The sequence below is a fragment of the Mesoplodon densirostris genome, chromosome 13, assembly GCF_025265405.1.
Source record: "Mesoplodon densirostris isolate mMesDen1 chromosome 13, mMesDen1 primary haplotype, whole genome shotgun sequence".
Lineage (NCBI taxonomy): Eukaryota > Metazoa > Chordata > Mammalia > Artiodactyla > Ziphiidae > Mesoplodon > Mesoplodon densirostris.
The window spans coordinates 9,202,818-9,228,847 of NC_082673.1; the positions used below are offsets into that span (position 1 = coordinate 9,202,818).

At 40.0% G+C, this 26,030-nt stretch overlaps 1 protein-coding gene across 1 annotated transcript in view; it reads left to right on the forward strand.

Annotated features, from left to right (window-relative positions):
* Positions 1-9,201: 9,201 nt before the first annotated feature.
* Positions 9,202-26,030, forward strand: part of NKAIN3 (sodium/potassium transporting ATPase interacting 3) — a 288,607-nt gene continuing 271,778 nt past the window's right edge. The window contains exon 1 of the mRNA XM_060115709.1: positions 9,202-9,273. Coding sequence (XP_059971692.1) covers positions 9,202-9,273 — 72 coding nt within the window. The remainder of the gene's footprint in view (positions 9,274-26,030) is intronic.

A 26,030-nucleotide genomic window follows, 5' to 3' on the forward strand; every position in this document is an offset into this window, starting at 1 on the left:
AAGTCTGGACTTAAGAAGAAATAGAGAAAACTTTGAGAAGCAAGTGAATGTCTCAAAACTATTTTAATATTTTTAAGGTTTTGGGAAAATAGAGTCCTCAAGGACGGAAACTATTTCCATTTGTGTGGAAAGAGTGCATGATATAAAAATTGTTGGAGATTTCCTTCTCCATCTCAAACAATAGCCAGACACCATGAATAGACTTCAGCTCTAAAGGAAGAGATTGTTTAGCTATAAGAAAAGATTTCTCTCTATTCAGAATAGAAAGTTTTAAGAGCTCTGTCCCTGGAGCTCATTAAAATTAGGGCAAATGTACTTCTGTCTGGGATGATTTAGCCACAGTCTTCCTTAAGGACCGAGGGATTGTTCTCTCAACATTTCTCCCTGCTCTGATTCCGTGATTCTGAGATAACCAGTGGGTAGAGAGGCCACACACCAGCTGTTTTTAAATGTTGTTTTTGGAAGAACGATTAATCTTTGTGATTACATAACTGGTTCTGTAGAATTTTCTGACTTTTTTTTCTTGCCTGGGAGTGTGTGAATCATTGAGCCAGTGCTTAGCTATGAAAGCAGGAAAGTTCTGGAGTTGTGGAGGAGTCCTTCTATCACCATAAGTATGATTACGGTAAATGGGCTGAAAGTCTCATGTGTGTGTCTGAGAGGCACACATACATCCCCTTTAAACCGTTTGCAGAAGACGACTGAGGCCAAGGATGTGTCCATGTTGAATGAAATGCAGAGAGCAAGCCCCTTGACCTCACTTGCAAGTCATCTTGAGTTGCTTTAACTGTTGGCAGTGTAGCTGAATGATTGACAGAAAGAGCAGATAGGATCGAGACCTGGATTGCAGCCTCCGATTCTCCACAACATCAGTTTCAATTTATCTCAGAAGACTCATTAACACAGAGTCCTTAGGGGTTGTCAATTCAAGAAAATAGGATTGTAAAACTGGAAAACATCTCGAGCTGATGTCATCAAAATCTTTATTCCTAGATAAGATTTTAGTTAAAACATTTTGAATGTAGGACAAGAAGTTCTCCATGTTTTGCTTGAGATTAGGCAAGTGTTCCCTAGATCAGACAATTGTTAGGAAGCAGTGGTGGCAATGACATTCAAGTTGCATGGCTACCCTCATCCCCTTGTGGGGCTGAGAGTGAATAGGAAGCAAAGAGCCTGGAAAGGCAGTGGTCTAGGATTTGTTCAGCGGTAAGATCTAATCATATTCAGACATGAGGCCTGTATTCATCTCCATACTGTGTTTGGTGAGAGAGGGCTGGGGAGAACTGGCCCTTTGATCCCAATAGCACAGCAACCATGCTTCTCAGTATTGACCGCATTCCTTAGTATCCATTAGACTCACCTAAACAGATACAAAGTAAGGCAGTGCAGTGAGAAGGGAATAGCTAGGCAAACTTGTGAGAGAGAGTAATTAAATAACCCACTGGTATTGACTGTTGCATACCAGAAATCAAAATATTTAGGATGGGGAAATATTTTCCTGATCCAGGGAAAGGGAAATGGAAAGGCTCACACCCTGGTTGTCACAGCCTTCCCATGAGATCTCTGGGTTATGACAAAGTGACGCCAGGGCTCTGCACATCGGCAGAGGGTAAGGGAGTAATACATCCATACTACTTTGTTTCACACACGTACATGTACGGTCAGCTGTACTGGAGTGTGCAGTGGGGCAAGGATTCAAAGAAGCAATGTGATGCCAATAACGTTACTTCAGAGACAGAGACTTCTCCAAGCCTCACAGAGAGGAGGATGAGTGAGAAATCCAGCTGGCTTGGCTAGCCTTACTATTTTACAGTCCATTATTTTAGAGAGTCTTAGCATAGCCACAAGGAATTTCTCCTGTATGGCTTTGGTCCTCGAGGATAATGATCTGGCCTTAAAGTAACAATAGTTGCTTCATATAATATTCTCTATAACATAGAAATGAGGACAAGATGTTTTATGTCAATGACATTGATAGATCCTACTGCACTAGAATAGTCACTGTGTATGTATATGAAAAACAAGGATAAATGAACAAAAGAAGTATTCGGTTCATCACACCAAACTTCTCAAAAATCTAGCTGATGTATCTTGACCAAGATTTTAAGCCAAGATTCAACTGGTTTTAAGCCTAACAATCGTGCTATGTCTCTGATTTGTCTTAAGACTCACGTTGTCATTTCCAAAGTTTCCACTACAGAGATTTATGCTGTCATTGGATCTAATTATGAATTAGTGATTGATTCATTTAGGGAATAATTCAACCAAATGACAGTGGATTGAAAAGTCAGCAGGCCCTGAAGGGACACGTGGGCAGTGCTAACTAATTCTGTCTGCTGATTGGGAATCAACACAGGTCATTCAGAAAATAACCCTGAAAGGAACAAATTATTTGTCTTCCATTCACAGTGAGTGGCTTTCTCAGCCTTGCACTACTGACATCAATTAACCCCCATGGCATTCTTCATTTATTGGAAATCTCCAGGCACACCCCCATCCTTCTAAGGTAGCTATCCAGAACTTTTCAAATTTGTTTTGCTTTCTTTGCAAAGGTTTTAAACTGAACAGTTGTGCTATTTTTTCATTCTTCATTCTTAAGGGTACTCTGTCCATCCCGTGCAGGTTACTTGTTTACTCTCAATCCTGAGTATATCTTCAGATTTTATGAAATGAATACAGGCCTTCAGAGAATTGCTGAGATATTGTGGTTTAATATCTGCATTTGTTTGGTGATGTAAATGGTTGTATTAAAGATGTATTCGTCGCACGTAAGGACTGATTTTACCGAAGGGCCCGTCAGAGAGAGCCCACACAGAACCGTCTATTGCTCTGTCACTTCATCCTTTCCAGAGGCTACTGTGGTGGGGCGACGGGTGTGTGTGTGTGTGGAGAGACCCTCAAAGGGTAGATGATTCTATGTAAATTTCTTCGATTAGCAACAGCTGTATAATTCCTACTGCGCGCCCTCAGCTACACTGACATTAGCTTGCTTGGGGAGTTGTGTACCAAGAATTCTGTCCCAGAACCCCTTAATGAGATCTGATTGCATTTTTTTCAAATGCTTACTCAGGGATGCATACTTAAGAGTGAATTGTAACCTTTTCAAAATTGACATTTCAAGGGAAACAAATATTGAGTAGTGGGAGGAGGAGGCGGCAGTAGAAGAAGAAGCAATTTCATAACTAGAGGAAAAGGACAACGTCGGAAGGAGCCCTTGTTCCTGGTAAACCTGCCAAGGCATTCCATGGCGGTAATTGCCTCTTTCTCTTCTGTTCTGTACACCTGCTTCTTGCTCCTCTTTCAGATGGGATGGGATTTGGTGCTAATCAGAGGGATTTATATCAAAAGTTTCACTGGAAGAGTCCCTCCATCTTTGACCGTATAAATAATTGAAAGTTATATTTAATCTAATGTATCTTCCAGCCCATATTTTCTCCATCGAAAATTAAATTACATTGATTTTACCTCTAAACTTGACCCGAGTGAGTGGTTTCAAGGCTCTTTAATTAAATCTCTCTATTTAACTTAGGTCAGGTCTAAATGTTTTCACCATAGATTAATCGCAGAAGCTAGTTTCCCACAGTAAACACGCTCCTACTGTAGGTGTGACCACAGTGATCATATTTGCCAATCTTCTCTGTTCCTTTCTCAGAAAGGAATCTAGCAGTGTTATTCCTTCTATCTGTCAGGGCTGCCAAAGTAGACTTTGCCAAAGCACATATAATCTATACTGACTTGGGATTCAGGAAGAATCAACGAGCACATTTTACTCCCCGTTGAGAGGAAGGGATGAAGGATGGGTAGATGAGAGAAATAGGCATCCTGCAAGGGGTGAGCTGGGGGAAGGTGGGGGTGACAGGAATCTGAGGCTTCTCCTTCTCTCTGAAACAGGAGATGCGGTCCTGCTGGGAAATGGAAGTGATGGAGCATGGCAGAGGCTGCTGTGGGAGCAGGAGCATTGAACTGGTGCTTGTAAAAGGCTGTACCTTAAGATGGGGAAGTAGAGCTACCTGAAGCAGGAGAGAGATGGCCAAGAGGTATCTGGGAGTAGTGGGCATAAAGAAGGATGACAGGATTGGGGCCAAGATTTAGAGAAATAAGTGAGGAAGAAATCACAGTGGTCTAAAAATAAGATGAAAGAACTATAAACAATGATGGCTGTGCAAGAATAGAAGAAGGGTCCCACAGGACAATGCAGAAGAAGACTCGATTACGTTTGGTGACGAAACATGTAGGGTGAGGGAATGAAAGAGTCAAAGGTGATGCCCAGATTGCTTACATTTCTTAGGGGGCAGGGGTTGTGTCCATCTGATTTTGTATTCCTAGCACGGAGCATAGGGTCCGTATCACATCTAGACACTTAAAATGCATGCTAAACAATCTATTATCCACATTTGAAATGAGACTAAGGAAAAGAATCCAATTTCTATATTAAATAATAGTATTTTGTAGTGTTGTAAGGAGATGAATGGAGATTATGGAGGTGGAATCCCCTTTCCCAACATCCTACCATTAATTATAATATGCATAATTATTTATATCATAAAAATAATCAAAACACATTTTGATGGGATATCAGAAGGAGGAGACTTTTTTGTGAGGAAAATGATGGGTTTTATTTTAGATTTTTGAGTCAGTTGTAGGTCATTTAACTGGAAAATATCCAGAAGGTAGTTTAAAATGCAAGATCAGAGCTTCAGATCGAGATTGTACTCAAAGCTGGTGGGAAAGATTTTTTTACTCACTTTTGCTTTGTTTCTTTCACTTGTTTATTCTCTCACTTCATCCAAAGGGATTTGAGACATCTCCTGAAAATACAAATATTAACACTACATGAACTTGTTGGAATATTTGGTTGGAGAGAGGACATGAGAAGGAAAAGAAAAATGTACCAAGCACAAGTTTATTCTGCCATTTTGTTTTTCAGTATAGCCGTGGCAGGTCACAGGTGTGGTTGTGTGGTCATAGCTTCCACAGCTTCCACTGGTCAAAGCAAAGAGGAAAATATCAACAGTTAGAAATTTACAGAGTATGGAGGATAAAATAAAGCCAGATGTCAAGAAGTGCAGTCTCCACCGAGGAATCCCATAGCATCTTCAGAGGAGTCGTTATGTAATACAATGGGCAACAATTACTAGAGCATTTGTACCTAACTATAGAAGAGAATTTCATAAAACCTTTCCTTATAATGTTCCTCCATGCACACATTTGACCAAACTATATCTTTACAAAATAATAATGGGGATAAAGCATCCCATTTGAAACAGCAAGGTAAAGTTTTGAGTTTCTGACTGCTCTGGAAGTTTCTGGAGACACAATCCCTATATATTGTAATTGGCAGATCATTTACTATATATTTGGGAGTTAATTCACTGAGCCTCAGTTTCCTTTCCTTTATTTCAGTTGTGAAGAATGTTTGCTCTTTGGTAAATGCTATGGATGGGTTAAGAACTAATGTTTTAGAAAATGTATTAGTATGTGTACCTCTCCAATCCAGTTCAGGATCCAATAATAAACATTAATCAGAAGCGTTTTTATGTGTAATACTGCTCCAGAAATGTCAAGAGTATAATGAATCCTTGGGATTCTTGTGGGTCTGAGATTTGACTTGATGATATCAATATGAAATATGAAGGATTCAGTAAAGGGATTTTTGGTGTTGGGGAGTGTGTGTGTGTGCATGTGCGTGCGCACGTGGGGAAAATATATCCGTTCTTTCTTGGCCATTATATCTATCTGTGTGATATTATGGAAAGAAGAAAACTACTGGATGAATTCTAAAGAGAAGATAAACACTATCCTTGACTACCCAGCTTCCAGTCCAAGAGGTGATGGGACTGGGTCACGGTGGGTAGACCCTGATCTATGGCTTCTCTCCCTTCTCTGTAGACTAAACTCTTCTCTCTCTCTTAGTATCTCCCCACTCCCTCTCATCTCCTCTCTCTCTTTCTCTGTCTCTACATAGGACACATTTACTGGTATATTTTTTGTAGAATAAATGTAACATAAAGGACTTCCATAAGGACTCTCTAATGCCAGCGTTATGGTTGCTGTAGTGGACGTTTGGCTGCCCCCGTCCCGGCATCTAATCTGGACCTTCACTCTCCCTCTGCCTAACATCCATACTTGAGTGACATTCACATCGTGATCTCTCTCTCCCTCTCTCCTTCCCGAAGCTCATCCTCCTGGACCCATCTTATAATAGGAAGGCACTTAGGCTCTGTTGAAGGCAGAATTGCGGGGTGCCAAATAACAGGCTCTTGGTGACCCTCTGAGCCAATACATAACAGCATCCATGAAGCCTGGCTGACATGATTTTTCAATTATGGGGCCAGTACATTCCATGTTGTCTACCCCAGTCTGAATTGGCTCTTCTGTTATTTGCAACCCCAAACTTCCTAGTTTGTATAGTAAGTGTTCAGAACACTTCAGGAATGAAGAGGAAATAAGTCATAGATTGAGTGCCTGCACTTTATATCATTTTATCCTGGTCTGATTGGAGAGGAGCAGACAGATTGAAGGGAAATAGCCAGATTCTGAATGGCTGGGCACGTGCATCACTGCCCACCTTCCTGGTGGGAGTGCTGCTCTCAGCTGCACAAATTGCGCTTCCTCCTGGAAGTCTGGATCATCCCTGCATGCTGTGCATCCTGCCGAGGGTCTTCATGACTGCTCAGTCCCCTCAGATGACAGTAATGAAGCAGGGACTGAAGACACCTCACCTTCACGTGTCTGGAGAAACACTCTGCCATTTAGAATTTACTTGTGAGGCCCAGTGGACACATTCTTCTATCTGTGGCATCTGTTCTTTGGTTAACGCACCTGATCTGATGCTTTCTTTTGTGATCACAGCTCAGTCGGGCTCTATTAACTCTTGTTTGTCAGTAACATCCTTGAGAAATGAGATGATCATCTCGCATGTATCTTGTCATCACGCTGATCATGGCTGTTAGCTGAAGGGGAAGTCCAGCCTCGTGGCATCAGGAGGTGACATCAAGGCCTGGCAGAGAGACAAAGCCACTCACCCGTGCCCAGGCTGCAGTCAGCTCTGCCAAGCATCCCCTGCTTAATCCCCCAGACTGAGGCTCTGCGCCTTCGTGATCCTGTCCAAAGTATAACGTCTATATTTGCACTGAAGCCCCAAGGGGAGAAAACTGCATTATAATGAATGTGTGCTTTGCTAGCTACAGCATAATAAACATCATGCTATAATTATCCATGTTTTCATAGAGCTAGGAAGCTAATCTTTTGAAGAATTAGCATCCCTGGCAGGCAGGCTCAGCATTTTGCATTGGTTTTGTGATGATACATAGCTTTGTAGTGTGTGTGTTTGTGTCAGCATTTCAGCATCTCTGGATGAACACCATATTGGAAATATTTTGGTAGTGAGTCCAATTAGAAGTCAGTATGGTTGTAATCACTTAGTGGTCTGGCTCTGCCTTTCAATTCCATTCTGCGAGGAATTTTACTAAAGTAGCCTGACTGTGGCAGCTCTCCCCAGCAGTTTCTGGAGTCTCCTCGTTCTAGGTAAAGTGTCCAAATTGATGGAGGTAGTGAGATTTGAGGGCCTGTGTATGAAAACTCCTACTTCACATCCCATATCACCATTGTGTTCAATGCTTTACATTCTAGCACAGTTGAGTCAACATTTAGTTCTAGGAATTATCACCACCTAGAATATTCATTTATTTATTCTTTCAACAAATATTTCAGTGTCTACCCTGTGTCACTCGCTCTCCTAGCACTGTGGATACAACAGTTGACCAAACAAAAATCTCTGACATACTAGTGGGGGAGACAAAAAATAATTCAAATAAAAACATAAAATATGTAATTTTGGAGTGATGAAATGTGCCATAGGAGAAAAGAAACAGGAAATAAAAGAGGAGTGTGGCAAGGGAGCTGCAATTTATAGTTTGTTCAGGAAAGCCTCCACAGGAAATGTAACTTATACCCTGTTAAAGTGTGATTGTCTCAAGGGAAAAAAATGTAAAAAGATGGAATTTTAACCTGTAATAATTAGAACTGTTAACAACTGTTAGTATGTTATAGCATGGCCCAGCTGCAGTGGAACAAACTGGAAAAATTAGATTGGAATTCCGTATGGTGACACCAAAAAAAAAAAAAATTCTCCTATTTTCTCATTTAGCTTGGTGTCGCCTTAGCCCCCTGAGCTGGGAGGCCCTTATATGGTCATCTTCAGATTCCACCTCCCAAACAAGTGTTTCAGGATGTTTGGATGAGGGGAATCATTCTGTGAGGAACATAATTACATTTGGGGGACAGAGTTTCTCCATTTTGAAACCTCAGTAAAATCTCCTCCTTCTCTCCACAGCTTTTTTTCCCTTATAGATGATTTTTTGGAGCTTCTTAAACTTTTAAATTGTTTTCCCTTTTCCTTGAGACCCTGATCATTACTTATATAGAGAGAAAAAGTCCATATGTATACATCAGTAGTTCACATTATATTCCCATGAATGGTAATTATGCCTAGATTTTTAAAAATTTATTTTATTGAAATACAGTTGATTTACAATGTTGTGTTAATTTCTGCTGTACAGCAAAGTGATTCAGTTACACACACACACACACATATATACACATATGTATCTTCTCTTTTCATATTCTTTTCCATTATGGTTTATCCCAGGATATTGAATATAGTTCCCTGTGCTATATACAGTAGGACCTTATTTATCCATTCTATATATAATAGTTGGCATCTGCTAATCCCAAACTCCCCCTCCATCCCTCTCCCACCATCTCTGCCCCTTATGCCTAGATCTTTTAAGTCTTTTCTCTCTGGACTCAGCAAACAGAACTCCTCCACCACGAAACTGTGGAGAACAAAGTTATGATAATAGCTATTCTGTAATATCATCTAAATTTGCAAGGTTTTAGACATGAAAGAAAGACGGCAGATGGAAATTGAGAACAGGAGCGCGCTGGAGAGCGAGGGGTCCTCAGAGGGCCCTGCTGGTCCCCCAGCAATGATGTGCCCTCAGGGGGCATCATCATCGCCACGGCAACTTCATGAAAATGAGAAAGGTGGGTGGAGCTTGGCCCAGCTCCTGAGTTTCCTGCGGCTCTCTTTATTCTCCGATGACTTTCTTGCCTTGCACCTGCCACTCTATTAAGCACCATGGTCATGAAATGAAAGCTCTGCCCCCTTAGTAGGCTGATTCCAATATGTGTGTTCAAATGGGTGTGCTCAGGAAGCTCGGCTGCAAGCTAAACAACAACCGAATACGGGAGGAGTTGCTTCCTTTGAAGGTTAGTGCGACCCAGGCCAGGTGGGGTGGAACAGCGGACCCCTTTGAAGAAAGACCCGCCAACAGGAACACTAATAAGTAGAACAGCGCCCCCTCTGGCCGGACTCTGTAGTGCAGCTCCTCTTTCACCGTGTGGAGATTGCTGAGTTATGAAATCACCCCAATCCACACTTCATTTAGTATTTGGAAATTATGTCACTTTGCTCATAATTAAATGTATTTTTTTCAACCCCCTAAAACTGACATAGGACGAGTCTCACATGTGAACTGTAAAAATCATCAGCTGTTTCTTATCACTGGTAGCCCGACACAGCAGTGTTCATACTTTAGCATATAGGATTACCTGGAGGGCTTTTGCCACCACAGGGTGCTGGGCACCACCCAAGAATGGGGCGGGGCCAAGGCATTTCTATTTCTCACAGAAGTTAGAAGAATTTCCATTTGTTGATGCTATGGCTCCTGGGCCACACTTTGAGAACCACTGGTCTAACAGATAACCTCTGTTTTTCTATTTCCACATGGCTGCCTCTCCCTGACAGGAAAATTCTTCTTTCTTCCTGGCAGAGATGTAATAACATTCCATTTGTTGTTTCTTTCTTTGTATGTATTCTGATTTTCTGAAAGTACCACAGAATGGTCCCAAAGGAAGTATTCATAAGCAGCTTGTGAAACACAGCTAGACGAATAACATTACACTCATTGCAGCTGTATATTGAAATTCAAATTGATTTGATTGTGTGCATGCTTTGTTTACGAGTAGCATTATTTATAATACTTGGAATTGGACTGTCTTTATGGAGTCGTTACCACCATTCAGTTAACACTGAGTGATTCCTCTTTGCATCCAAAATTGATAGAGCTAACAAATGAGCACTGAATTAAATCCATACTACTGCTCATCTTATTGAAGTACTAGTAACATATGTCCCAGTGTATGTGCTGCTTCCATCATATACAAGTCATATGACATATGTCATGTGACTACACAGGTATAGACACACATATCTATGAATCTGTAAATCTATATCTACCTCTCTTTCTCTCTCTCTCTCTCTCTCTCTCTCTCTCTCTCTCTCTCTCTCTATATATATATATATATATATATATATATGTATTAAGTTCTCTTGGACATGCATTAATATTTTCAAGAAAATGTCCCTAAGTATTTTGGGAGCATTCCTATAAGTGGAGCCATTTGGAACATGATAAAGAATGTTTATAACATTTTAAGAGTAAATTTCATTTAAAAGTCAATTTATCATTATAACGCCTTCAGGAAGTGAGGCTGCAAACACCCATGGTGCCAGGTTTCTAACTGAAGAAGAGAAGGGAAGCATGATCCAGTTGCTTTCCCCACTAGAGCTGAAATATATATATATATATATATATTTAAGACATAAACATACAGAACAGTTATTAAACACTTAGCATGTTGAGCATAAATTTAACAATGATGTTAATATATGTCCTGTTATGGAACCTAATCAATTGGATTTACTGAATTGCTTTTGCTGTTAGCATATTCTTGGTAGGAATTGGATAAGGGGACCAGTAGAACAGCAGTGGGTGTTTCCTGGATGTTCTAAGTGGTGGATCCATGCACACATCTGGCCAGGCCTGGAGAAACATGGCAGGAACAGGTTCTGTGACCATGAAACTGTCTCTGGAAGAACCTATAAAACCCTCTTGAAACAGTCGCTACTTTTTCTTGTCCCCTGAATTAAATTCTTTTGACAAATGAAGCAGAGTTTAGAGAGGTAACTTGCTCACATTCTCTTAAGTGATGTTGGAATAGTGGCAATAAACCTCCATTCATTTCTCCCAAACTGAAATACATTTTATATACAGTCCAAACCATTCTCAGCCTACATTCCAATAATATTCCCAATGCTCACAGAGGAAGAAATGTGATCTGTGAATTTAGTTCAGTGTCGCTGAGTTCTGCCTTCCCAGCAGGAGAGAGAAGATCCAAGCAGTAATCATCAGAAGGGGGGCCCGTCTCATTCGGGAACAAGGACATGCATACATGGCAGCACATACTCAAAAGCTGGGCTTTGCAATAAGCACTACAGCATTTCGGGAAAGAGAAAGAAAAGATGAATCGTTACCTTATGCCTGTACTTTAGAATAAATTCTGGGTAAGGCACATTTCAAATGGAGACAAAATGCTAGTATGTCCGGGGCTGCTTCAGAATTTTTATAGAACTGAGGCCCAGGGACAACAAGCTACTTGGAAGGAAGAGATAAGGAGTTTGTTTTGAAGTTCTATTTGTCAAGTAAATACACTCATTTTACTTAGAGTGTACCAGCAAACTGTTTTTAAAAGATACCTTTGTTTATGGTCTATATGGTTCTTCTCCACTTACCTAGTTCTCTGTTTTTGTTGGCTGGGAGAGGAAACCAGTAGAAGTTCTTGGGGTTCTAAAAGCATCTCACCCTTGGTGCTGCCACTGCTGTAAAGTACTCAGCATCTTTTTAAGATGCCACGAGTAATAAGAAGGCTTCGATTAGAAACAAATTCTTCTCCAGTCTCACTCACAAGGAAGACTCTCTTTTTCTTAGTTTGGCTTCATATACTCCTGGCCACTTCTCCCTAATTGCATCTTATTATATCCAGTAATGCTCTCATCAGTTTCCCTCTTTTATATTTTTCATCCAACAGCTCTCAATCAGCAATTCCTTTGAGCGTTAGTGTGCAGTTTCATAGAGACCCGATTGACCCTTGAACCACATGGGTTTGAACTGTGCGGGTCATCTTATATGTGGATTTTTTTTCCCAGTAAATACTACATTACTACTTGATCCCATGGGCAGGGGTCCTGGAACTGATCCCCCTTGGATACTGAGGGACGACTGTAGTTATGACTTTCTTAGGAATCTCAGAAGATAAATCCTGTTTGAAAATGTGCAAGAGCCTAGTCGCTATGAAGTGAAGCTGGTAACTTTGAGAGTTGACTTCTGCTTTCTGGGGCACCTTTGATCAGGTTGCTTTTGAAAGCTACTCCTACTCAACAATGCATTTGCTGAAGTGCAGGATAATTTTCACTTTTTGACACAACCTTAGAGAAGCCAAGTTCAAGGACAGAGCTATGTGGTCTTTGTACTGCACCTCGTAGTGATGGCAACTCTGATTACAGCCCAGGCTCCCTGAGTCCAGGGTCTCCGCCAGGAGCTGCTTCCACTGACGGAAAGCAGGTGTCAGAGCACAGGGAGAAGGGACGGGAAAACAGAGCCCTGAGGAACTTCAGAAAATTGTAAGCCTGGCTTGATCACTAAACATGTCATTGGCAGAGGTAGTTCCTATTATGAAGTAACTTTATAGTTGTCTTTTTTTTCCTATACAATAAATCTTAAAGAGAGTTCCAAAAGAAAGTGGTTTCAGAGTGTGTATTGCCATGAAATTCCTGTCATTTCTGACAACATAAATGAACTTGAAGTCCAATGGCATTGTGAGCTTACATCCTTTGTATATTTATATAATCTTCCCTCCCCCCAAAAAAGAAGAAGAATAGAACCTTCTTTTTCTAGCCAGTGTTCTGAAATGTCATAATGATGTAGCTTGTTAGGGTAATTTTCATCCATTTTGCTGAGCCCTTGATTGGAGAAGAGGATCTCTCATCTGGAAACTTGTTCTTGAGCTCGGAGAAATTGTATTAAATTACTTTGGGTTTTTTGTTGTTGTTTCTTTGGGAATTCTTATTATTTAGATATTGTATCTCTCATCCTTCTTCTCCTATTGCCCTATTTTTAATTATATCCTCTGAGATATTTTCTCAGATTCATCTTGCCTAGTTTTCTATGACTGCTCTGTTTTTAATTTCGGAAAGTTCTTTTTTATGTTGACAGTGCTGCTTCCTTAGTGCATCCTCTTCTTGCTTTATAAATGTTATCTTCTTCTCTATCTCTAAGAATATAAATGATAGGTTTGGGTTGTTTCATATTGTGACTGTGGACTTTTCTTTTCTCTATGCTGCTTCTTTCTTCTGAGTTACTTTTTTAAATGTTTTGAAGTCTTTTATGTTAAAGATGTGTTATGATCTTTGACTGCCTGCTTACACTTAACAGCAAGCTAATACACATCTCCAGGCATGTGGGTGGGTCTTACTGCCTGTGGACTTGACTATAAAGTTATCGGGCCAGATTGTTGCCCTGGGGGAAGACCCAGATGGCTGCATTGCTGGATCTGTTCTCTTGGTCTGGTCAAATCCCTCAGAGAGACTCTTGGCCAGAGAGTGAAGCCCCAGCTCCCACTGTTCTGAGACCCCACTTGGGAAGAAAACTAGGGAAGTGGTAGTTTGTAATATCAGGTTTGTGGATTTTCAGACCTCTGATTTTCTTTACAGGAGCCTTGCCACTGATAAGACTTTGTGTTACCCATACCCAGTCTAAATTTTGTCATCATCTCCAAAGGATAAATGTTTCATCTTCTACCAGAATTGAGAAGGGACAATCATTCTGCTGCATGGAGTGAGGGAGGGGATCTGGAGTCTAAGTGCTTTAATTTTCAATGTTTTTTGCAATATTCAAAGTACATGGAATTATGTTTAAAAAAATTTATTGTATATACCCATACACCCACTACCAAACTTTAGAAAGAACCCTCAACGAACAGTTAAATGTTCTTCATGCACCTTTCCAGTGTTACTTCCTCTGTCCTTTGCTTTCCTATTTATTTTCAGTAAGTGTATACACCTAAACGTCATGTAATATTTTGCATGTAGTTAAACAGGCAAGTTTTTACTCTCACCATTGAGAGTGTCTGTGAGATGACTCATACTTGAGTGGGTGATCTCTTCAGCAAAGACATACATTAGAAAAAAAGTTTCTGTGTGGCCATCAGCCTGCTTTCTTCTGTAGCAAACCATCTTTTTACCTGAGATTACCGGTGATGCTGCTAGTTCCACACTCGTGTCATTTTTCTGAACCAGTTTGTCGCCGGCTGGCTTTTGCTAGCATTCCAGGCCTCTAGCCTTCCTTTGGTCCATCTGGCTCCTTTAATGTCTAGAAAATTTAGAGGTCAGTCATTTTCCTTCCATGCCCGTTCCAGAAGGAGCATGTAGGAGAATTCTAGAAACTTCACTCTATGGACCATGCCTTCAGTTTCTATATAAACAGTGGCTCAGAGGTGGCACTGCCTCCGAGGACCCCATAGGAGACACCGTTAACAACGTTGCAGAGCCCTATTGGGATTAGTAGAATCGCAGATGGGGCTCGAGCATGCATGGCCATAAATGCCTGGAATTGTCTGTCACATTGGTCTAGAATGGGACAGTTCCTGGGCACCATACTTTTAGCACCCAGAGAAAATGCTAATCTTTTATCTGCTTTATATAGGCTCTTTAATTAGATACTTCAGCAAAGTCTTTGCCAATATGTAACATCCTTGGTACACAGAAAACTGGACATCTCAGACTGGTTTCCTGAATTTAATTCTTTTTTCCATTTTGACATTCCTTCCATTTTAGGTGTCTGGTAATTCATAATTGTTTTGGCCTGCATCTCCCAGAGTTTTGAAGTTTTTCATTTATTTTTTGTTTTTATTTTTTATCAGTGCAAAACTATAACATATAGAAAATGTCTTAATTGCAGTGAAATAGGAGCACACCAAAAAAATTATCCTGGGTGTCATTAACCAAAGGGAATTACTGTTAATATTTGTGTGCTTTTTTCCAAGTTATTTTTTCTTCTTTACTATAATGAAAGAAACACAATTGGCATGCTAAATTTAAAAGATTCGTTTTGTGATTATAATGTTATGATGTCTTCACTATAGAAAATTTCAAAAATACAGAAATAGGGCTTCCCTGGTGGCGCAGTGGTTGAGAGTCCGCCTGCCGATGCAGGGGACACGGGTTCGTGCCCCGATCCCGGAAGATCCCACATGCCGCGGAGCGGCTGGGCCCGCGAGCCATGGCCGCGGAGCCTGTGTGTCCGGAGCCTGTGCTCCGCAACGGGAGAGGCCACAGCAGTGAGAGGCCCGCGTACAGCAAAAAAAAAAAAAAAAAAAAAAAAAACAGAAATATATAAGAAATTTAAACCCAGAATCTGAATATTCAGACATAACCACTTTAAAACTTTATACTTTTATATTTCCTTAAGGTGTTATTTTTTATTTTTCATCACAAAAGTATTAAAGGCTCATTTGAAAAATATAGATACATAGAGTTATAGAGCACAAATAATTAGGATTCCTTTTTCAGCCTTATCTTTCCCTGAAATAAGGTTCCTCAAGGTTTAGCTTCTTTAAAGTTGGTTGTACATTTTCCCACACCCCCCATGCATTACACTATTTATAACATTTATATAAAGCACACATTTCCTAAGATCCAAAGATTAGGCAAACTAAAATAAATAGGTGTATACACCAACCTTTAAAATTTCTTACTTAAATAAAACTATAACACAGATACTATTCTACAACTTACTTTTAAAATTAGGTCATTTGCACTGAGCACATCTTTTAACTAAGTGAATATAATCTATCTTATTCTTTCTAATGACCTTATGGGATTGATATGCAATAATTTATGTAAAAATTTCTCAAATGACAGACACTTAACTTTATTTCCAGTTTTTGTACTATTATACTCAACACTGCTGTGTGTATCTCTATATAGACAAAGCATTTTGCATATGTGAGTAAAATGTCTTTTTAGTCAGATAGATTCCTAGAAGTAAAATTATTCAATCAAAGGATATATGAATATTTATCCAATTAGTGGAAGTCCAATTATTTTCCAACAAGGCAGTATAAATTATACCAAAAATATATAAACATGCCTGTTTCTCCACAGCCTCACCAATACTGAATATTGTCAGTCTTTAAATGTTTTGCCAATCTGAGCAATCCAAATTACTAATTATTATTTTAATGTATATTTCCTTGAGTATAAACACTCATCCAAACCTGATTTTTTGCAAGCAGACAGGCTATTTGCTGCTGGATGGCTGACAATCTATGTAGAAAAACTACATTCCCCAGCATGCACTGCTTCCAGGGCTTGTCCTATTCCTACTTTTGTCTACAGCAGGTTAATGCATTACTCTCATGCCCATATCCATCTCAGAATTAGAGGATAAGGTACAAGAGACCTTCATCAGACCACTCATAGTGCAATCCCAGTCATTTTCTGAGCATGGTAGTTGGAATGGATGTAGGAAAAAGCACTGATGGTGGCAAAGATGATGCTTTACATTGTCTACCTGAGAAAGCAGAAGCTAGTTTCAGAGTTGCTTTGAATCTTGCATTTCGGATCTCAGGAGCACATGGTGAGATACTGAGGTGATTGTGCGTAGTAGCATCTAGGTATCTATATCCACAATTGCAGGTTTGCATGGTTTCCAAACAACAAAGCACAAACGGGTACTAGTTGTGCTTTTGGACCCAGTTGTACCAGTGATTATTTCTCCCAGATTCTGTACTTGGCCCTTCGTCTGTGTTGCACTTCTCTGAATTTTCACTGTTTTGGTGTCTTCATCATAATCACTGTATGAATTCGAAAAGGCCGTGTCATGAGTATGAACCAGACACTATTTTTAAATCAGAAGTCTCTGGATTGCCTCTGGATGAAAAATTTTCTATAATTTCATTCTATTTAAACATAAGCTTATAAAACGTTGGAAAAGGTAACAAAAGGAAATACAATAGTAGATGTTTAAGTCTTGCTGTTACACACTATCCTGAGGATTCTGACAGCGGATGTCAGGGGATCCACCACAGCTTTAAATATTGAACGATGGGATTTGTGCCAATGGAGCATATGGTTTTAAATGAACAATGAATATTCTATTATCTCGTGTTTGATGCCTGGGAGGAAAGTGGATTTGTGAAGATCTGGTGCAGCTGAGCCTCCATCAGAGACATCCCTTTTCATCATTGGTATCTAAGGTCTAAAGATGGATTGAGGGACTCGTTTGAAGAAGTCAGACGAGGGTGAGGTTGTTAATGAGTTACAGTTGTGCCCCACGATGGCACCAGCAGCTGCTATGATCAGATACATTTTGAGTGACTTGCTAGTGTCCTTAATGATCGGAGTTGCCTGAATTTTCTAACACTGGTTGCATGGTGACTTCACCCCTGTCCTTGGAGAGGTCTCCGTTGGTTTATCTCCCTCTGGTAGCTCCTGGTGGGTTATTAACATGGGACCATATCTTCTTCCCTCCAGGCCTCAGAGGTTCGCTTTTCTCCTGTATGTGTTTGCCAAAAGCAAAGGTAACTAAAAGAATGTTGTATCAGGAGGCATTTTATTTGTTTGTTTGTTTGTTTATTGTCGCACTGCACGGCATGTGGACCAGGGATCGAACCTGTGGAAGCGTGGAGTCCTAACCACTGGACTGCTGGGGAATTCCCAGGAGGCATATCATTAATACTTAGTAAAAATAAGTCCCTGGCCTATGGCAGCCTCAGTTGACAATCAGGGACTTTTTCCTATTTATTCATTTCTCATCGGAAGGGAAAACTCAGAGGCCACTAGGCTGGTGGTGAGAACAGAAGGCTGCGTTTCATGACTTTAGTGATTACATTTCTACTGTTTGGATTGGCTTTAAAATGCTTGTAGAATCTCAAGGGCCCTGGCCACCAGCTCAGTGATGGTCTAAACACGTGAGAGAACTGCTTCTCTGATCACCCACAAGCAAACCCAGTATGAAGGGTCAGCTATCACTGGGCTTCAAGCTGCAAGGAGAGTCCCGGGTTGACTGTTTCCATGGCCACGGGGATTGGCACGCTGCGTGTCAGTCGGTCACGAGGAAGGTGGTGTCTAAGGCGCTGCTTCTCGGATTTGAATGTGCACTCAAGTCCCCTGGGAATCATGTTAAAATGTGGGTTCAGGCCTTCCCTGGTGGCGCAGTGGTTGAGAGTCCGCCTGCCGATGCAGGGGACACGGATTCGTGCCCCAGTCCCGGAGGATCCCACATGCCGCGGAGCGGCTGGGCCCGTGAGCCATGGCCCCTGAGCCTGTGCGTCCGGAGCCTGTGCTCTGCAACGGGAGAGGCCACAACAGTGAGAGGCCCGTGTATCACAAAAAAAAAAAAAAAAAAAAAAAATGTGGGTTCAGATTCTGTAGCTCGTGGTGAGGCCTGGGATTCTGCAGTACTCACCAGTACTCACTCACGGGTGCTGCTGATACTGTGGGTCCACATCCCACACTTTGAATATATGAAGTCTTGGGTTCTAAATCTTTTAATTAAAGCTGAAGATAAAGCACAACCTCTGTTGGTTTGTGATCCCTTGGGTTGTACATCTTGTACCAACCATCCACTCCCATGCTCTTAACCTGGACGTACGTGAACAGAAATTGAATTTCTGCAGCGACCAAAAGGTGATTCCCATTTCTCTGATAATCCCTTTATGCCTCATGAGTTTGCAAAGTAAACCTGCTACAGTTAAAGTTGAGCTTTAATAAATGAGCTGAAAATATGTTCAGACTTTTACTATTTGAAACATAGTTCACATTTTGCTGAACTACGGATGCAGGACTTGGGAACATTTGTTAAGGAAGGTAATGCTGAGGAAGTAGTTTTACAGTTTCCAATCTGTTACCTCCCTGTCAGGACTCAGTTCAGCCCTTGCCTCCAGCGGGGGGTCACTGCCATCAGAGCACCCTGGCGCCCCTCTGCTTGGGGTCCTCGCACTGCACCAGGACCAGCTCTGCATCCCGTTCATCCCTGGATCCACGTGCTTCCCAGAGCAACTGGCACCCGTGCTCAATGCATGTTAGTGAAAAAAATTCCCATTGGAATAAAAATATAAAGTAAATTACGGCATGTCACCCTGGTGGAATACAAGGTACCTGGGGAAATTATGGTTGCAACAACTCTAACAACCTGAAAATTTCATACTATGTTAAGTGAAAAAAACTGGATGTAACCATGCACTTTTGTGTGTTTACAATTTTTAATATACACAAATAATAGACAAAAAACAGAAAGGAACGTGGGAAAGAGAACTGTAAGCTAGTCAAGATGTAGATTATAGATGATTTAACTTCCTCTTAAAAAGTATTCCTTTCTTATGAAACAGTTTCCAACAAATATAGGAAAACAGAAACCACAAGTGTAATATTTTACTATTATTAGACATTATTTGTGCTTCCCTCCACATATTTAATTGCAAAAGTCCACTCTACCTAAGATTCCTTTTAGAGAAATTAAACAGATTTTGAAAACATTTCATTAACTATAAGAATGAATAAATTTTTATAGATTATGTTAATGCTCTAATTTTTCTTGTAAACTTTATAGCATTCCCTAAAGTTTGATGAAACGTACAGGGCCCTTAAGGAAGAGCTCTTGTCCTCATCCAGACACTCAGTAAAAAAGCTGTTAGGAATTGCCTTTATCAAATGAAGTGCAGCAAAACTCCCACATCTTTCAATCCAATTCGGCTGTCTGTTCCCCAGTGCCCTCCTTTTCTTTTGGCCTCTGTACTACCTAAGGTATTTTTTTTTTCTAATTTATTTTTTAACATCTTTATTGGAATATAATTGCTTTACAATGTTCTGTTAGTTTCTGCTGTATAACAAAGTGAATCAGCTATATGTAAACATATATCTCCATATCTCCTCCTTCTTGCATCTCCCTCCCACCCTCCCTATCCCACCCCTCTAGGTGGTCACAAAGCACCGAGCTGATCTCCCTGTGCTATGAGGCTGCTTCCCACTAGCTATCTATTTTACATTTGGTAGTGTATATAAGTCCATGCCACTCTCCAATTCGTCCCAGCTTACCCTTTCCCCTCCCCGTGTCCTCAAGTCCATTCTCTGCATCCGCGTCTTTATTCCTGTCCTGCCCCTAGGTTCATCAGAACCTTTTTTTTTTAAGATTCCATATATAAGTGTTAGCATATGGTATTTGTTTTTCTCTTTCTGACTTACTTCACTCTGTATGACAGAGTCTAGGTCCATCTGCCTCACTACAAATAACTCAATTTCGTTTCTTTTTATGGCTGAGTAATATTCCGTTGTATATATGTGTCACATCTTCTTTATCCATTCATCTGTCGATGGACACTTAGGTTACTTCCATGTCCTGGCTATTGTAAATAGAACTGCAATGAACATCGTGGTACATGACTCTTTTTGAATTATGGTTTTCTCAGGGTCAAACCCAGTAAAATCATGTCTTTGTTTTCATCTTGCATAAAATCTAGCCTCAGTAACAGGTATGTCCCTTCATCTTTCTGCCTACAACCTTTAAGCTTGAAAATAATGTTACCAGGTAAAACCAGCTAGCAGCTGATATGGTCACTTTAACCATTTGCATTTCCACCTGAGAAGGAAAAATTTTGTTCAGAAATTTGACAACATGAGTCTGTGTTGAAATAGTTTGACTGATGATGAACAAAGCCTCTTTTCGTTAGACTAACCTGTTGATTCCTTTCCTTTATCCAGATGGACCCTCTTCTTGTCTCTTTCTCCCAGTTTTCCCCTACCAGTTTCTATCTCTATCTCTTTATCTCTGACTCTTTCTCCTCCCTTAAATTGATCTGTACTTCTAGATAAATGTCGTTAAATTAATTTTATTCAAATATTTGAGAGATTATATTTACATGTACAAATGCATACATATACTCACATCTGCACGTTTACCTTGTGTCATCCTCATGTTTCTAGAAGTGCAGCATTCATGAGAAGAGTCTCCTTTTGCTCACCTTGTACCTCTATAGCCTACCATGTTACTTAATGTGTTTTCATTGAAAAAATGAATATATGAATTGAAGCAGGAGCAAATGCTATTAGTAGTGAGGTAGGAACTAGTGTGGAAAACCAACAAGTTACTAGAAACTCTTACGATTATAGTTTGCATGTCCACATTAATTGCCCTTTTCTCGTATCTCCAATCATGTCACTTTTGTTGATAAATATTTCTCATTCTCCTATGATTCACTATTTGCTGTCAATCCATGGCCTTTAAAAGGTGTTTACCCTTTCATTTTCATACCAATTCCCCCTTTTCCTCTGAAAACTGTGGACAACACTCAAGAAGCTGTAATTCCATCTCCTTCCTGAACTAGGACAGCACTTGGTTTTCACCTCTCTTACATCATTCATCTCATTCTGCTCCATCATTTAGGAACTTGACTTATGACTCCTACTAGGTTCTAAAGACAATTTAAGAAAACAATGATTTCTCACCTTTTGTATTTTAATCTCTGGCATTGCCTAAATTGGTCCCTGGAACATCACTGACATTGGCTGAATTGAAGTTAGAATTTGAGACATTGTGTACAGTTCCTTTAAACAATGTTTATCAAGAGATGGAGAGCAGAAATAATTTTCAAAGAGTAAGGTTCTCAAGGTAAAAGTCATATTTATTAAACTTCTCTGAGGCAAAAACGAGCATTGCATTTTCCACAAATAAAAAGACTTTGGTGCATTTAATGTGTTCCTATAAAACTAGATGTGCTATACATTGTAAGGGATTTTTACAGATTCTTAGAATAGTATCTCCTTTGTATGGAAGATGGGGAGGAGAGTGAGTTTGCACAAGAACAGGTCAAATATATCTTTGGCTGGCCAAGGAGAACAATGTAAATTCCTTATTTTATTTATAAATCCTGACTCTGTTGTCCCAGAAGTACTTCGGAGCTACTGATGATCTGCTGGGAGTCTCCGATACGACCTCTGTCACTCTCATATTCCTCCCCTTCACTGTTCTGCAGTATTTGTATGGCTGATTTATTTGCCAATCTCCTCAACTTGACTGTGGGCTTTGGGTGGACTTCGGCCTCATACTTAATCCTTGACATAGAGTAGAGGACAAACGTTTTTAAATTGGGTTGTTTACGCAAAGCCCCATAGTGAATGATGATTTAAAGAAGAGAAAACTCCTATCAGTGGCTATCCTGGACTGTGTGAATATAATTTCATCATCTACTTTAGTATTTTTCAAATGGTGCTCCTCCCTGGTGGATGGGGGCATGGGATGGAGGAAGGAAAGGCAAAGGATGAGTCTCTAGGGTCCCTAACTTCACTCCAGCTCAGGTTTCTGTTTTGTTCAGGCTTCTGTAATTTGAACAGAGTGTTATATGGCCATAGGGTTTTTGTTTCGTTGTTGTTTAAGCCACGGACTAGTTAGTTTCCAAATATCAGTGCAGTTGAACCATGACAAAGAGGAAAATCAAAGGAGCTGTGGGAATGATGCCTATATGTGTGCCTTAGTAATTATTATAAAAGAGAAGAATCTTAAAAACCAAGAGAAATTAGTATTGCATTGAGTGTTTGGTGCTGGAATAGGGCTTGCTTCTGACTTACAAACTTTTAACTCATGCTACAAAGGTCAGAGAGGACAGAAAACTTTTACATTTGAACAGGTGTTTTGAGACCTTTGGAAGTAAGTTTGTAAGTTGAGTTGCCTTCAGAGACAACAGAGGTACATCATTGTAAAAACCAACCCATCACTTTTCCAGTAGTTTCAGCAAGAAGACGTTTGGATGCAGAAGTCAGGTGGGAAATGTTCAGAGTATGTTTATTCTTGAAATATTGGTAGACAAATCTTGATATCAGAGATATTGCTTGACATGTACATTTTATTTGATCCTGCATCTTTTTTTTTTTTTTTTTTTGCTGTACGCGGGCCTCTCACTGCTGTGGCCTCTCCCGCTGCGGAGCACAGGCTCCGGACACACAGGCCCCGCGGCCATGGCTCGCGGGCCCAGCCGCTCCGCGGCATGTGGGATCCTCCGGGATCGGGGCACGAACCCGCGTCCCCTGCATCGGCAGGCGGACTCTCAACCACTGCGCCACCAGGGAGGCCCGATCCTGCATCTTTGGCTTGAGTAACATCTCTCTTGGAAAGACTTGCTATACCTTTACTCTGTTTCAGTGGAAAAACTATCTTTTTGATCACATTTCTTTGCAAATGTTTTCAATCAGTTCTACCACCTGCAAAATACCAAAATAGTTGAGGAGATGGGTCTTTCCCTTGGGTTCCCTATGCCTTGATCCAGGACATCATTCATTTACCCAAAATAAAACTATTGAATTCAACATGTACTAAATATTATAGAGCCACAGACACAATTGTCGAGGTAATACAGAGTGAGGACCTTGCTGAACATTGTTTGACCTACATTAACATATCATACTCAGTTCTAATATTTTCTGTTTTACTTTCTCAATATGTCTTCCTTTTCTTGCTTATTTGAAGACTTATTCTGATTAATTTAGTACTTATTAGAATAAAGATAATATTCTGATTCCAGATTTCCACTGGAAAAATACTGGTTTATAATTTTTCCAAGCTGTTCACAACATGCATCTAATAATCCCCTGATGAGGAGTTTAATGATTTCTTTGCACTGGCGATCTGTCATAATGCAGCGCCTGCGAGCTCTTCTTAGTTAAACCATAGAGATGAAAGAAAGTCCAATCTTGATGAGCAATTCATTCACATTTCCGTTGTTAAGGATGTCACTGTTCAATGACTAAAGAAGCATCCAAGTCTCATTAAACCATCACGCCATTCGGGAATGGCACAAGGTGGACCAAATGAAAAAGGAACGTGCTATTTCTGAACTTAATGCCAGCTCTCCTGCTTCTCTTTTGTCTGGTTTGATACATTGAAGTCTCAGCTAATGCTCTTGACAAGTATGTACACTTTTAGTTACCAGACAGGTCTTAACTTTCACAAAAGAACGGCTGGAGACCTTCTAGCCCTGAGACAGCTGCTGGGATAAAAGGCACCTTTCACTAAAAAACACTCTTTCCTCTTGTGATGTGCCCTAAAATGCAGCAATGCAGCCACTGGAGGGGGACTCTGAAAGCCAAGGTAGAAAAAGAAAATTGCTGTATTCATGGTTGGCAGTACAGAGTTATATGTAGTTGGCCATACAATTGCAATCTTGCTGGTAAATCAAGATGTGTTGCCATGGCGAGATGGCTATAAGAGGAAAAACAGATGGTGCTGGTTGTATTGGAGACAAAGAAATAAAAACTCCAAGTCTCCTTCTATGTAAAAGTTGTGTAGAATTCAATAATTTAGGGAAGAATAATCAGGCTTGCACTACCATTTTCATCACATTAATGCAGAAATCTACCATGCAAATGGTTGCATGATTCATGTCTGTGTTTCCCAGCTCAGGAGTTACCCCCTCAGTCCGCTTGTCAAACCATTTCCCTTATTTCCTCCAACTCAAGTAAATGCCCATTTTATTTACTCAATCTGTCATGATTTAAAGCAAGATTTCCCACCAGATATTTTCACTGCAAGTTCTCTCTCTCAAACAAGTCTCTTTTCTTTTTCTAAAGAAAAGAGAATCTTTTTTGACAAATATTTATTGTACAGATACATTATGCAAAACACTGCTATACTCTCTGTATGTATGCTATCTGATACAAATATAAGCTGACCCAGGCCCTGGATTATTAACATATTATATCTTATGCCACAGACTGTTTTGCCCTCTAATATTTACATGATGAGAAAGAGCGTGCAGTATTTTTTCCACTTAACAAAGCCTGATTCATGAGTTTCTAAAAATGCGTAATTTAATAATGAAAAATGAAATTTTAATCACTATTACCAAAGAGGATTTCTTCTTTTATTTGTTCTGATGTTTAGCATTAAACAATAATACTGCTTGATGGAGAACTAGATAAGTATAAGTTCCCACTTGGCCTCAAAATACAGAGATGACCTATGTCATCAGTTTCCTAATAAAGCATATCAGTGGAATTTTGTTTCCTTGAAGTAAGACCTTTTTAAATTCCATGAGAGGAACATGTAATAGAGACAATATATTACTTGAGATCAGAAACATCTTTGGAAGATGTATTTCTGGCAGAATGGTAGAATAATTTCCCTGAACATCACTGCTGTTAAAAACAACTGGAAATTTCAGATTTAAAAGATGTTTTAGTTGCATCAGTGAGTTAACAAGACACTAAATTCTTCTAAACGTGAGCTTTATTTTCAAAGCTCAAAGAATGGGGAAGAGACAAATCCCAAAGGACTGCCCAAGCTGGGAGTCTAATAGAAGACCCTTCTCATAAAGCTGGAACCCCACACATCTGCAGCTTCAAAGTGAAGGTGAGAGGTAGACCCAGACTCATCCCCTAAAGACAAGCAGAACTGTCTTCCTCCAACCTTGCTACTAGGTGGAAAAAAGTTAAAATGTCTCATCAGTATTCACAAAAATAGATTAGTCCTCACACAGATTTGTAAGCTAAATTCACATCACTTGAGAGATCCAGAGAATATATATGTAAAGAATTTAAGTTAAAGTGGTGGTAGTAGGCTATTAGTGTCTCCAGGCACCTGGCAAATACAAATGAAAATCCAAAAGGAAATAAAATTCCTTTTGGAGGTTATCTGCCTTCAAAATAGATCACAAACTTTCTAAAAGATAAAGTTCCAAGGACCTAAATTCACAACCAACAATTCAGAATATCCAAAGAACCAAGGGGCCATACCCATAAAACAATGAATAATCAAATAGCTGAATCAAACTAACAAAGATATCAGTCAGGGACAGAACATGAGATAAGCATGAAGTAATATGCTCAAAGAAATAAAAGAGAGGTTTTAGGTAAGGAAAGAGCACAATGACTAAGCATATTTGAAAAAATCAAATAGAATTAACAGAAAATATATATATATATAATATTAATTTTTAAAAACTCAGTGAGTGGGTTTACCAGATTTGGAAGAGTGGAGAGAAATAATTAATGGGAAAATATTTTGTGAGGACATTATACAGAATACAATTCAGAAAAACAAGAGTTAGAAAATATAGAAGATTAAGAGACAGGAAGATGG